This window comes from Bactrocera tryoni, chromosome 3 (genome assembly GCF_016617805.1).
Source record: "Bactrocera tryoni isolate S06 chromosome 3, CSIRO_BtryS06_freeze2, whole genome shotgun sequence".
Lineage (NCBI taxonomy): Eukaryota > Metazoa > Arthropoda > Insecta > Diptera > Tephritidae > Bactrocera > Bactrocera tryoni.
Window position 1 is genome coordinate 59,510,725 of NC_052501.1, and position 14,259 is coordinate 59,524,983.

The 14,259-nt window shown below is 37.4% G+C and overlaps 1 protein-coding gene across 1 annotated transcript in view; it reads right to left on the reverse strand.

Annotated features, from left to right (window-relative positions):
* Nucleotides 1-976: 976 nt before the first annotated feature.
* LOC120770711 (lipoyltransferase 1, mitochondrial) overlaps nucleotides 977-14,259 on the reverse strand; it is a 60,403-nt gene continuing 47,120 nt past the window's right edge. The window contains exons 4-5 of the mRNA XM_040098291.1: nucleotides 1,284-1,637; nucleotides 977-1,207 (exon numbers count right to left, since the gene is read on the reverse strand). Coding sequence (XP_039954225.1) covers nucleotides 1,043-1,207; nucleotides 1,284-1,637 — 519 coding nt within the window. The 3' untranslated portion in view covers nucleotides 977-1,042. The remainder of the gene's footprint in view (nucleotides 1,208-1,283; nucleotides 1,638-14,259) is intronic.

A 14,259-nucleotide genomic window follows, 5' to 3' on the forward strand; every position in this document is an offset into this window, starting at 1 on the left:
ATCGAGGATTTGAATTGCGGCCTCGATGAATAATATACTCGGCTTTCTTTCATTAATTGGGCTATAGCCCAATTATCTTCCCTCTTCGTCCGGTTGGTCTTACAACTAAGCCTTTCGTGGACTTTCACCACTGCTTTGTAGGTCGCTTTTGCTTTCAACACCTCCTTACTGGGTTACGCCCTCGGCCTAGTCTTTATCACCGACATAGTACTTTTGGCATATCCCGGAGAGCTCAAAAGAGCTTCCTCTTCCATTGGGTTTTCGCTTGAAACTGAGTTTTCACAGACTGTAGTACCTCTACATTGCAAATCGGTTTGGCAGTAGCACTGTAACTACTGTGAACTATGTGAAAATATAGCAACGATTTGGTTTCGTCGGCCTAGTGCAACACATGGTCCGCCAAGAATTTTATATTTCTCGACATAAGCCCTAAATAAAGACGTGAATTTTCATTTGCAGGATCCGCATTATGCATAAGCAAAAGATGCGAACACAGAGTCAGAGATATCGATATCATCGGCGTACGCCAGCAGCTGTACACTCTTATAGAAGAAGGTACCGTCTCAATTTAGTTCTGCAACTCGAATCATTTTCTCCAAGAGTAGATTAAAGAAGTCACACAAAAGGGAGTCGCCTTGTTTGAAACCTCGTTTGGTATCGAAAGGCTCGGAGAGATCCTTCCCTGGTATTTCCTAACGTCAGTTTACACAACCGTATTAGTTTTGCAGAGATACCAATTTCAGACATCGCGGCATAGAGACAGCTCCTTTTCGTGCTGTCAAAGACAGCATTGAAATCGACGAAGAGGTAGTGTGTGTCAATTCTCTTTTCACGGGTCTTTTCCAAGATTTGGTGAATATCTGGTCGGTTGTTGATTTTCCACAATTTAATAATTTAACGCAACTTTTTGTCCCTATCACCAGTTCTATTTTAAAATAAACCATAATATAATAGTATAAGGTTATAAAACACAATATTTAATAATCATTTTAACTAATTATTGGTTAAGTTTATTTGCAAATTAAGAAAATATACAATTATGTTAATGGCGGTTTATAGCTTGCATTATGTTGTCGGTTGATGCCAATTTAAGAGCATTTATAATTTTACTTAAGTTTTCTTCATTGTAACATTTGCGCTGTAAGCTAGATACCACCGGTAGTTGCTCTCGATTTGGCATCGTAATAGTTACATTGTGGATCAGACCCTAAAATGCAAAAAATATTATCTATTATGTTTATGTTATTATGATAAATTGCAACGAAAATAATTAGAGTACATACTTTTTCCACTTGTACATTAAGAACCATTTTATGTTCTTTATCCTGATCTTTTAAGAATATCTCCTTTTCAACTGAAAACTTTGGTGTTTTACCATATATCCACTCCCAAGATTTGAATTCTGTTCTTAAGTTACCAATTCCTGGGAACCATTTTTCTGTAGGATTGATAAGCTGGAAACCACGTTGTTTCATAATTTGTTGATTTCCGCCATCTCTCAACTCTGTAGCAAAAGTTCTTAAGTATTCATAACCAACTGAAGATATTAACTGCGATGTATTGACATTGCGATTTATTTCACATAAATTTTTAATTGGGGAGCGAACTGAATGCGTAGAATTGCTAATATAATTAACCTGAAAATATGTAAATAATTACAATAATTTTTATATATTTTCTAACCGAAATAATATATTCCTACCGTAGGATTATATTTATAAAATATAATTATGTAAACATATTTTAACAAAACAAGGAGGAACAGTTAAATTTGAGACATTTTATACTCTCGAAATTTTCAAAGTTAAAAGCTTCGCACTATATTTTCAGATGAGACAAAGGAAGTGCTAAGTTCGGGTGTTAGAAAATTTTATACAATGTCGGGGAAATCCAATCACAGTTAGTATTTTTTAACTTATATTCTACTATAGGACGTAGCCTCCCTTTGTTTCATTAATACACTTTGCATTACGTTCTAGATTATATATAAAATGTATATTCATATATAATACCTTACAAATATTTTCCGAAGATTTGAAGTTGGTTTGGCAACTAGTTTTGGAGATATGTATGACCGTGTTTGTAAGAATTTTTCAACTTAGTGTAATTGGTTCCCAAAACTTTATATGCGTGTTTCCAAACCAATTTATTTAGAATTGCTGATCACTGTAGCTCGAAAACCGCTCGGTAGATCTAAAATGCATAAATTTTCTTCTAAGAATTAACTGTTGGTTTTGTTTAGAAATTATTAATAAAAATAATTTTTTTGGTCCGATTTAATTTTAATTTTAGATTTACTTTAATATAAAAAACTGATACAAAATTGATAATTGAATTGAAATTGAAATGGAGAGTGAAATGATGAGACGTGCTTGCAGTCGTGATGATGCGCCAAGAAGAAAGAAAAATGGCGATTCGTCAAGCTGACAACTAATCCAGTTTTCGAGTTGCCATATCTATAATTTTTGCAGAGTTGAATTTGGGGTTGCCACATTACTTCCCCCTATGCGCGAAGACGAAAGCGTACTCGACGACCAAATTTTGTTTGGTACTCTTTATGTTGAACTGTTTGATTCGACGGGGTTTGGTAATCCTCAGCGACGAAAGCTGCTTTTAACCGGTCGTTGGCATTGTGCGTATGTTTTTCGGCAATGAACTGGCCAGGTAATCGAAGTGTATTTCCATAAACCATCTCTGCGGGTGTCGCTCTTAAATCATCTTTCCATGAGGAACGAAAACCTAAAAGGATGAGTGGGAGATCTTCGACCCAGTTGTTTGTCATATAGCGTTTTATGGCTGCTTTTAATGATCTGTGTCATCGCTCTATAATCCCGTTTGACGCAGGGTGATACGTAGTGGTGCGTAAAAGCTTGATGCCTAAAAGTCTGGAAAGTTCTCTGAGTAGCGTAGATTCAAATTGTCTACCTTGATCCGTTGTTACTCTACTCGGTACTCCAAATCTAGCGATCCAGTGCGTGTAGAAATTGAAAGCAATGGTCTCTGTTGTCCTGTCTTTGAGCGGGAGTGCCTCTAACCATCGGGAATAACGATCGACTATTGTCAAACAGTATCGATAACCCTTGCAAGGTGGTAATGGTCCGGCGATAACGTGAATGTCGACAACGGTGCTCTGTTGTGGCGCTGCACTTTAGCTCTTTGGCATGGGATGCACTGCCTGGACCATAACGGGCAATCTTTTCGGAGACTCGGCCACACAAATTTTTCTGCAATCAATTTAGTTGTTTTAGCGGCGCCAGTGTGTGTCATGCTATGTATGGAGTCGAAAGCTGTTCTGCGAAACGAAGGAGTTAAGTACGGTCGGACTTGGCTGGTGCTTACGTCACAAAAGATGTCTACAGGTAGGTTTGATTAATAGGCTGGTATTCGAGTCTTGTAAGTTTTTGTTACCGAATGTCTGTTGTGAATTTTGCGATAAATTCCGAATGACGCATTTGACGCTGAGATGGTGAGGATGAAAAATTCTCTTCCTTCTAGCATATGTTGAAAATATTAGACTGCTTTGTATGCCGCTAATAGTTCACGATCGTAAGTGCTGTATCGTGTTTGTGTTTTGGTAAGGCGTTCGGAATAAAAACCTAGTGGTTGCCACTGGTCGTTGTCGTTTTGTAGTACAGCTCCTACCTCAGCTCCAGATGCATCCACCGTCAAACTGAGTTGCGCCCTGTGTTTTGGGTAAGCGAGTAAAGTTGCTTTGCATAAGTCGTTTTTGCATTGTTGAAATGCCTCCTTTGCTTCAACTGTCCAATCAACTGGCGATGTGTCGTTTTTCTTGCTCCCTTTTTTGAGGTTGAATAATGTCATTTGCCTTTCTGCGGCGCAAGGGCGAAAAAAGTTTACCATACCGAGAAAGCGTCGCAAATCAAATGCTCTAGAAGGTAGGTTGAAATTTTGAATTGCCCGTACTCGTTCTTCTGGGGGTGAAATTCTACTGCAGTTTATTTTGAAGCCTAAAAATTTAACTTGCGGCTGACCTAGTATGCATTTCGAACGGTTGATGACAAGGCCGTACTCGCGTAGCTGTTTAAATACTAATTGTAGATGATGACGATGTTGATTCATATCCTTCGATGATATCAAAATATCATCGAGGTATGGCCAGGCGAAGTCGTATTCACGGAAGATGTGATCCATGAATCTTTGGAACGTTTGACTGGCATTCCTTAAACCAAAGCACATAAACGGAAATTCAAACATGCCAAATGGCGTTGTAATTGCAGTCTTTGGTATGTCGTTCGGCTCCACAGGTGGTAGCCCCGACGCAGATCAAGTGTGGGAAAAATTTTGCAACCGTGCAGGGAATGAGTGAAGTCGTGCAGGTGTGGCGGGGGGTACCTGTCAGGCTCGGTGACGACGTTTAGTCGCCTGAAATCGCCACAAGGCCCCCACTCGCCGTTTTTCTTCTTTGTCATGTGCAGCGGGCTTGCCCATGGGCTGCGCGATGGACGACCGATGCCTGCGTTCAGCAAGAGTTGTATCTCGGCTTCTAACTTCCCGGGAGATAAGCGTCTCGGTTTAGAGAAGACTGGTGGTGCTTTGGTGACGATATGGTGCGTGACAAAGTGTTGTGTTTTTTTGACTGAAGACTTTTCCATCGTGATGTCTTCGAATTCCCTCAATAAATCGTGGAACGGCTGATAATCTTTAGTGTAAGACAAATTGGAAACTACCTTTTTATTTGTTGATATTGAACACAGTCTGCTGGTGTTTGTGACGTCGTCGATGAGTTTGCGTTGCCGTAGGTTGACTGCTACGATGATGGCTTGTGACACATCGGCAATGATGAAATTTCAGGAATATTGGCGGCGTAGACCCAGATTGAGGAACATAGTTTTTCCGCCATAAGTTTTTATGGTGGACTTGTTTGCTGCGTAGAGGTAGTTGCTTTTTTTCGGGCATCTACGTTGTTGTTGCGTCGGTAGAATTACGCTGACTTCAGCTCCCGTGTCGATGAGGAAGTTTATTGCGAATTTTTTGTCTCGAACGATTAAGCGGCGGTTTTTATTGTTGAGCCTGCCGCCGACCGTCATTGACGGCAGACTAGTTAGTTCAACTTTTTTACGCAAGGGCTACGACATTTTTTGGTATTGTTACCAAATTTATGGTGGTACCAGCATAAACCACTCGAATTGTTGTTTTGCATACCGGAACGTGACGGAGGACGGCTTCTGCTGCGACTTCTAGGCCGACGATTTATGTTCGCCTTTATTGAGGCTATCTCCTTTGTGATTTCGGCTAGCTGCTGCTCGATGCTGGATTGATTGCGAGTTGCTGTATCTTGAGTTTCGACCACGTGTACTTGTGGGGTGTCGCTAACCTCACATATTTTGTCCGCGAGCTGGGCAACTTTGTCGGGCGGTTCGTTGCTGATGGAAATTATTAGTCGCATGGTGGAAGGTAACCGACTCATCCAAATGGACTTTAGTATATTATCGTTAATCTCGCTGCCGGCTAGACTTCGCATTTCGCGCAAGAGCTGTGATGGACGCATATCACCGAGCTCTTGTTCCTGCAGTAGCTTTTTTACACGTTTTTGCTCCAAGTCAGCGAATTGTGTTATTATACAATTTTTTAGCGTGATATACAGTTCACTGTTCGGTGGATTAAGAATTATGTCGCTTATTTTGGCTAGCACGTTGCTTTCGATCGCGGCCACGACGGTGTGGTACTTTGTTTTGTCGCTCGTTATGCCTGCAGCAATGAATTGCGACTCGACCTGCGCCATCCACTGTTCTGGCTTTGCGTGCCAGAATGGTGGGATCCTGATGGAAACTTTGGTCACTTCCACGTTGCAGGTTTGGATGTCCTCTGCCCATTGGCCCCGTTGCTGCAAATTCTGTGTTACCTGGTTAACCGCTTCTTCTTCCGTCTTTTTTTTTTGTCGGGGTCACCAATACGTGGGATGTCCACAATAATTTTAGATTTATTTTAATATAAAAAACTGATAACAAATTGATAACTGAATTTAAATTGAAATGGAGAGTGAAATGATGAGACGTGCTTGCAGTCGTGATGATGCGCCAAGAAGAAGGAAAAATGGCGGTTCGTCAAGCTGACAACTTATCCAGTTTTCGAGTTGCCATATCTATAATTGTTGCAGAGTTGAATTTGGGGTTGCCACATTACTTTGCGGTTGTCATTTTGACCGGTTAGGTATAAATAGGTATACTTCAATCGCTGGTATATCTAGTGTTAATGTTCACAAAACGCCTAGCTATCGTCCCTACTAGATTCATAATTTTTTATAATTTATTGACAATGTTATGACAAAATTTATGTAAAAAACATGGGACAAATAATAAAAAAAAGAAAAAACGTTAATTACTTTTCTATTTATCAACATTTTTTCATGATTCTAGTAGTAACGATAACCATTCGCGTACTTTTTAAGAATAAATTGGGTTTTTGTGTTTCACATGATCCAAACATGAAAAATCGTGCCCGCCAGTGAAAAAACGCATCTCATTCACCCAGCTATTTCTCCGACAGAAGTCATCAAAAAATTCCGAAAAAATTTGTTTTTACACTCCATGATATACCTCATGATATGTGAAAAAAGTTCTATTGTAGAATAAAAATTTCTATGAAAAACAATGTCAAAAAACAGCCCAGATTACCCTACTGACCCCTTAATGAATCTCCAAAAATTGGTGATGTTTACTGTTCATCACTCGTTAAGGAGCGGTTAGAAAAGGATCAACACAAACCAACCGTATACCTTAAACATTTTTAATTGTTTTCAAATTTATAAAATAATTTATAAGCAGAAAAAATTATTTGATAATTCTTTATTACAATCTACATACTTTGGCTTGTGTTTGAACCAATTTTCAAAGGACTCTTGCCAATAGCGTTCTGAACGCATCAACCGCCTCTTCAGGTGTCGATAAGCGTTGTAGTGATATGGTTGCGGCATGTTCAATTTTTCCAAAAAAAAAAAATAGGCAACTGTTTGCTTGGATGTGTTTCGTAGTCGAACAGTTTTTGTTAGATTAGGCTCATTTTGAAACATCCATACAATCAACTGCTGTTTATTTAAGGGCTCACATGTATAAATCCATGATTTATCATCTGTCACGTTGTCATAGACGTGTTTTGAAGCACCGTTATGGTGTTTTTTAACATTACCCTGGACCAAACGACAAATGTTTATGCAATTTTGAATGTATTTTGGCCCCGCTAATGCCCATAGCATTCTCAATCCCGATCTTACAATATCAGTTTGCGCACAGCATCAATAGTTTCCGGAACAAGAACGTCTTGGAGAGATCTATGACCTCGATTGGATTCACTATACCTCTGATAAACACTGGTATTTGGAGCTTTATTGCCAAAAGTTGAATTAAGTTAAAAATATGATAGGCAACTTACGTCTTTGGTATCTTATTAAATCATACTATAAGGCACACTAGAAACTAACTTAGGTTCATTCACTTTTTTTAGTAACCGATATACATATTTTTACCAATTCAACTAGCTCAAATCACTATTTTCATGACAATGGTGTCATAATTTCTACTACATACTTACGACATAATATAATATTAATCGAAATATTCTCACATCATTATGTTAGGTCATATGTGATACATATAATAGGGGTTAAAATTCAGAATAGAGAGGCTAACATGGGTATGTTCGGATAGAGGGGGTTCTTCAGATTAAGAAAGTATATACACACTGACTCACACTATAAATGGGACACCCCCAAACTATTTGATTTTGTAACTTAGAATAAAAATAGTAAGCAGAGTATGTTAATATTCACCAAAATTCCTTTTAATTTCAAATCCTACATAAAAGAAAAAAAGAAAAACAACCACAGTTTATGTTATAGTAACAACCAAATTAATATATTTACATTTATTGTGCGTTCAATAGTACTCACGCTTGAAATGAGAGAGTTATCACGTCGCGCCATAGTATTGTCATTTTGTCCGAAAACTACACTCAAATGAAAATGCTTTTCTTAGTTTATTAACTGGCAACAGAATAAGGTTATCAACGACTCAAATTAAAAAATGACTTGCACTACAATTGAAGAAAGGAACATTATTATTAATAATTACGAAAATAATAAATTCATATGTGAAATAGACGAAATTGTTGACAAAAAAATCTACTGTAATCTACATTAATCAAGGCTTTAAAAAAAAACTCGTACTTTATATGTAATAAAATATCTGACAGAAGTACAAAACGAAAAATTGACGGCCAAAATGGCCGGTTTTTGTTGCGAATGATCAAAAATAACCCATATACGCGTATGTCTGTTGTAGCCATAAACTAAAGGAAGAAAAGAAAGTTGAAGTAAGTGCGGAAACAGTTCGTCGATTGCTTACACAAAATAAACTTAACGCTAGAAATGTTAAATATTCCTCCTGACGAAAATATTGAAATCCCCGTCAATATTTCAAAACCAGTAAATCCTAAAGACAATGGGAGCTATGCAAACGTGGTGAAAGGAAATACTGCACAAATGCATTTGCCCCAAAACCAACCAAATAGAAGCGTTGAAACTATGATTTTCCACCTTACCCAATGTATGAGACAATTCATGGCTTCAATGTAAAATATGATTCAAGAGATAATCAAATCACAAAACCAAATGTTGCAAACTTTTTTAAGTAAAAAGTTAGTGTATTGAACATTTGTTTATGGAATGCTAACGGTGTTAACGAACATAAATTGGAACTTACTAGATTTCTGGAGGAAAATAATATTGATGTAATGCTATTACAATTACGAATAAAAACAATGTCTCTATACCTGGTATTATACTCTAAGTTACAAATCACCCAGATGGAAAGGCACATGGTGGAACAGCAGTGTTGGTTAAAAAAACGATTAAGTCACTACGAATTAGAATCTCATGCTACAGCGCAGTTACAAGCTACATCAATATTTATAAAAAATCGCTGCGGGGACTTAAAACTGATAGATTTCTAGCAGGTGGATATTACAATGCAAAACACACGACTAATTAATTCGAAAGGACGACAGCTATATCACACTATTATAAATAGGCACAATAACCTTGACATAATATCTTCGGGTAAGCCGACATATTGGCTTAGTGATAGTAATAAAATACCAGATTTAATTAATTTTGCTGTAATCAAAAATATAGATAAATCGCACATAGCAGTTGATACAAGTACTGATTTATCTTCTGATCACTCTCCTGAAAAGATAATGTGAACAACCCAAATTCGTTAAACCGAAAGTGGGTCTAACATCTTATAAAATAAAATGGGTAAAATATAAAAAATAAGCTAATAAGTTAATATTGAGTATAAAATAAATACAGGAAGAGATATTGACGAAAGCATAAGAGAACTCAATGATATAAGAACCAGCGCAGCTGTCTTAGCAACACCAAACAAAAGCCATAATCCGCTTGGTTTCAGAAAAATCTTTAATAAAGATATAGAAATGCTTGTAAATGAAAAAAGGCGTGCAAGACGTGAATGGCAGATAAATCGCTCCCCTTCCACTCAGCTTCAATTGAAAGCTGCTATACGTAAATTTAAAAAAGCGCTCAAACGTGAGGAAGAATTGAACACCGAAATGTATAGTATATAAAGAAGCTGTGTCCAAATTCAAACAAGCAAAATTCCCTTTGGAAAGCCCAAAAGTCCATGAAGCCACCAACTGACTCCAACATGCCAACACGAGACTTGGGTGGAAATTGGGCTCGAAGTGACGAGGAAAAGGCTAATTGTTTTGCAAATCACCTAGAAAAGGTATTTCAACCCAATTTGCCAAAGAACAACTTTAAACTGTCAATCTTACCCAACACAGCTAAAGAGTCGCTCGAGTATCTTAAAACTTCACCTTCTGAAATTATTGGTATTATCAAAGAACTTAATCCAAAAAAGGCGGCGGGACATGATAATATTTCCCCAAAAATGCTAATTGAGTTACCAATAATTGATCTTCAATGCGATTCTGAGTCCAATTTCATGGAAAAAGTCGCAGATTATCTTTATAGATAAACCTAGTAAAGACTTAACACAGCCGTTTTCATACAGACCAATCAGTCTTCTACCCTGTGTTTCTAAAATATTTGAAAAAGCGTTACTATCAAAGATGTCTCCTTTCCTCCACGAAAATAATATAATACCAACGCACCAATTCAGGTTTCGTGAAAAACATAACACGATAGAGCAAGTAAATAGAATTACTAACAAAATAGGAAAAGCATTTGAGCACAGAGAGTACTGTTCAGCTATATTTCTAGACGTGGCTCAGGCATTTGATAAGGTGTGCCATGAAGACAAAAAATTCTACCTTTAGAATTGTATAAAACATTGGAGTCTTATTTAAAAAAAATAGACGATTTAAGGTAAAAGTGGGAGATTTCATATGTAATGAAAGACAGATAAGAGCTGGTGTACCACAGGACAGTGTTTTAGGCCCAAATCTATACATAATATATACAGGGGATCCTCCAACAGCTAATAATATCTTGACTTCAACTTTTGCGGATGACACAGCTTTAGTGAGCCGTAACAAATATAGCATCAAAATATTAGCGGAGCACTTGAGTTCTGTCGAAGAATGGCCGTACTGGCGTATAAATGTGAATGAAAAAAAGTTTAAGCAAGTTACATTTTCGCTTGGACCAAAAATGTGCCCGGGAGTAAAAATGACCAATATTTTAGTACCCCAAACGAAATAAGTAACATATCTTGGTATTCACCTAGATAAAAGACTTACGTGGAGAAAACACTTAGCGAGTAAAATAACTTGCATGAAGATAAGAGCTGCAAATTTAAATTGGTTTTTAAATAAAAACTCCAAACTTAGCCTTGACAACAAAGTGCTTTTATATAATGCGGTCATAAAACCGATTTGAATGTATGGCATTCAACTGTGGGGTACCACCTGAGCAACTAATGTTGATATCATGCAAAGGTTCCAATCAAAATTGCTTAGAACAATCACGTGTTCACCATGGTACATGGGTAATGAAAATATTCATAAAGATCTTGGTATTCCTATGGTAAAGAAAGCAGTACAGGACCGTAGAATTAAATATATATCTAAACTCCGAGATCCCCAAACCCTTTAGCTAATGCTTTGGTACATTCCTGCGATCAAACACGCCTTAAAAGAAGAGATATGCCTGCGCACTAAAGAGCAACGTATAACAAAACAGCTCAGTTACTTGCTTGAGTTTGTCTAGTTTTTAAATATATTTAAGATTTTATAACTTATTGTTAGGCTTTTAAAACAAAAAGCAAATTTCAATAAGTAAAGAAATATTGAAAAAAAGTAATAATAATACCTCGCTGGAAACCAATGATATCACAAACAATTAAAAATAAAGAATGGAGTCTGCTCTTAAATATCCAGATAAAGACTTAGCTTTTTGGCGAAAGGTTACGTGGTTTTAAAGCTTGATTTATAAAACTTGGTGTGTATTTCAGTTATATTTTTTTGGATCTTTTCACTGACGAAAGCAAAATTAACATCTTTAGATCGGACGACAAGTGTTTAGTATGAAGAATGCCAAGAAACGCTCACTGATGATTTGGGGTTCTATGTCGGGGATGGGGTTGGAAAACTTAGACGGAGTGTGAAATGGCATAGGATATATAGACATCCGAAAGCAAATGTTCATAACAGCGCGAAGAAGAAGGGATTCGTGATTATTTTAAACAATCATGCAATATTAAAACAAACAAAAAAGAGTCGAAGAAAGCCGTGGAAGAAGAATGGAACCATATAGAAGCTTCGGCATGCAAAAATCTTTTAGAAAGTATGCCACGCGGTCTCCATGAGGTCTTAAATTCACAAGATATTAAACAATCGCAGACTTAATTTTTTTCTTAATTTTACAAACTGTCCCATTTTAAGTGTAGCATTAAACGTAAATAAACGTAATTATGTTAATTTTGTTATTGTTACAGCATAAACATTGTTTGGTTTTTTCTTCTTCTTCTTTATTGACCTAGAAACCGCTTACGCGGTTATAGCCGAGTTAACAACAGCGCGCAAGTCGTTTCTTCTTTTCGCAAGGTGGCACCAATTGGAGATTCCAAGCGAAACCAGGTCCTTCTCCACTTGTTCCTTCCAACGGAGTGGAGGTCTTTCTCTTCCTCTGCTTGCCCCGGCGGGTACTGCGCCGAATACTTTCAGAGCTGGAGTGTTTTCGTCCCTTATCTTTTAATTCGCTGAACTACATACATATGTCAATGTCATCGTATATATCATATAGCTCATCGTTCCATCGAATGCGATATTCACCATGGCCAACACGCAAAGGACCATAAATCTTTCGCTGAAATTTTTTCCCGAAAACTCTCAACGTCGACTCATCAGATGTTGTCATCGTCCATGCCTCAGCACCTTACAGCAGGACGGGAATAATGAGTGACTGATGGAGTTTTGTTTTTGTTCGTCGAGAGAGGACTTTACTTCTCAATTGCTTACTTAGTCCGAAGTAGCACCTGTTGGCACGAGATATCCTGACGTTGTTGGTATTGATGCTGGTTCCAAGATAGACGAAAGTATCTATAACTTCGAAGTTAAGACGGTCAACAATGACGTGGGTGCCTACTCCCCATGACTGTTTGTTTGATGACAGGAGATATTTCGTCTTATCCTCGTTCACCACCAGACCCATTTGCTTCGCTGCCTTATCCATTCTGGAGAAAGCAGAACTAACGGCGCGGTTGTTAAGGCCGATGATGTCAAGATCATTATCGGAGAGGTCCTTCCCGATCCTGACGGATCTTTTGGCGTTGCTCAACGTCATTTTACACAGCCGTTTTAGTTTTGCGGGGATACCAAACTCAGACATCGCGGTATAAAAGCAGCGCCTTTTCGTGCTGTCAAAGGAAGCTTTGAAATCGGCAAAGAGGTGGTGCGTGTCGATTCTCTTTTCACGGGTATTTTTCACGAGCATGCTTTCATCCGACCACATTTTACAAAAAAAGCTGAAACATGCTCCTTATCAGTTCTTCGCCGCTGTATTTGAATAGCTCGGCCGGCAATCCATCGGTCCCGCCGCTTTGTTGTTCTTCAGACGGGTGGTTGCTATTCCAACTTTTTCATGGTCGGGTAATGGAACGTCTGTTCCATCGTCATCGATTGGAGAATCGGGTTCGCCTTCTCCTGGTGTTATGCATTCACTGTCTTTCAGCAGGCTGGAGAAGTGTTCCCTCCATAATTTTAGTATGCTCTGGGCATCGGTTACTAGATCACCTCTTTGGGTTCTACAAGAGTATACTCCGGTTTTGAAACCTTCTGTTAGTCGTAGCATTTTTTCGTAGCATTTGTGAGTTTTTCTTCTTATTATTAAACATTAATAACTTATTTGATATAAAAAGGAGCATTTGAACAAATTGCCATAGTATTTATATTTCAAGTTAAAAAAAAAGCAGTTTTGAGAGGTCCCATTTGTAGTGTGAGTCAGGGTATATATAAGTTGTAGTTGCCGCTAAGTTGTGTTCATATTAGAGCTCCCACTCCCGGAATGTTTTCGAATTCCCGGGATTTCGGGATATCGAAATTTCATTTCCCGGGATTCCCGGGAAAAACGGGAGAAAATAAAAATTGTTGATTATTGCTTATAAATTTAAAAAAATTAAATTAATTTTTTATTTCCATGTTCTTTTTATGCCCATGTTCTTGGGTTCTTTATAATAAAAAAATTATTATTTAATAATAATTATTATTTCTTATAAATTAAAAAAAAATATATAATTCACTTTTTAATTCGAATCAGTTACATGAATTCAATTAAAAATATACCTATGTATTTGGTATTATATATATATTATTTTGTCAAAAAACAAATAATAAAAATCACAGATCGATTTCTGTAGGAACTAATTTTAAATAGTATTTTAAAAATTCAAGCGCATCCATTGTTTCATCGTTTAAACTAGATCTGATTTTAGTGCAAATGCGGCCAGACAATGAAAAACAACGCTCGCATTCGACACTAGTTGATGGTATTGTCTTTAAAAAATTACAAAGAACCTCCAGATTGCTGCCAAGCCCGCCACCCCCAAGAAGTAAATTTATTTCTTTTGGTACCGCTTCCTCTACTGATAATGAGACATTTCTTTTTAAAACGCGAGATTCTTTGACAGTTTCTTGCAACCTTTCCTTAAACGTTTTTTCCTTTTCATTTTCGATTATTTTTAAATCGATATCGCGATTCTCAATATCATTAGTATTGTACTTTTTGACAATTTCTACAATAGTGTTTGTCATTTCTTCTAA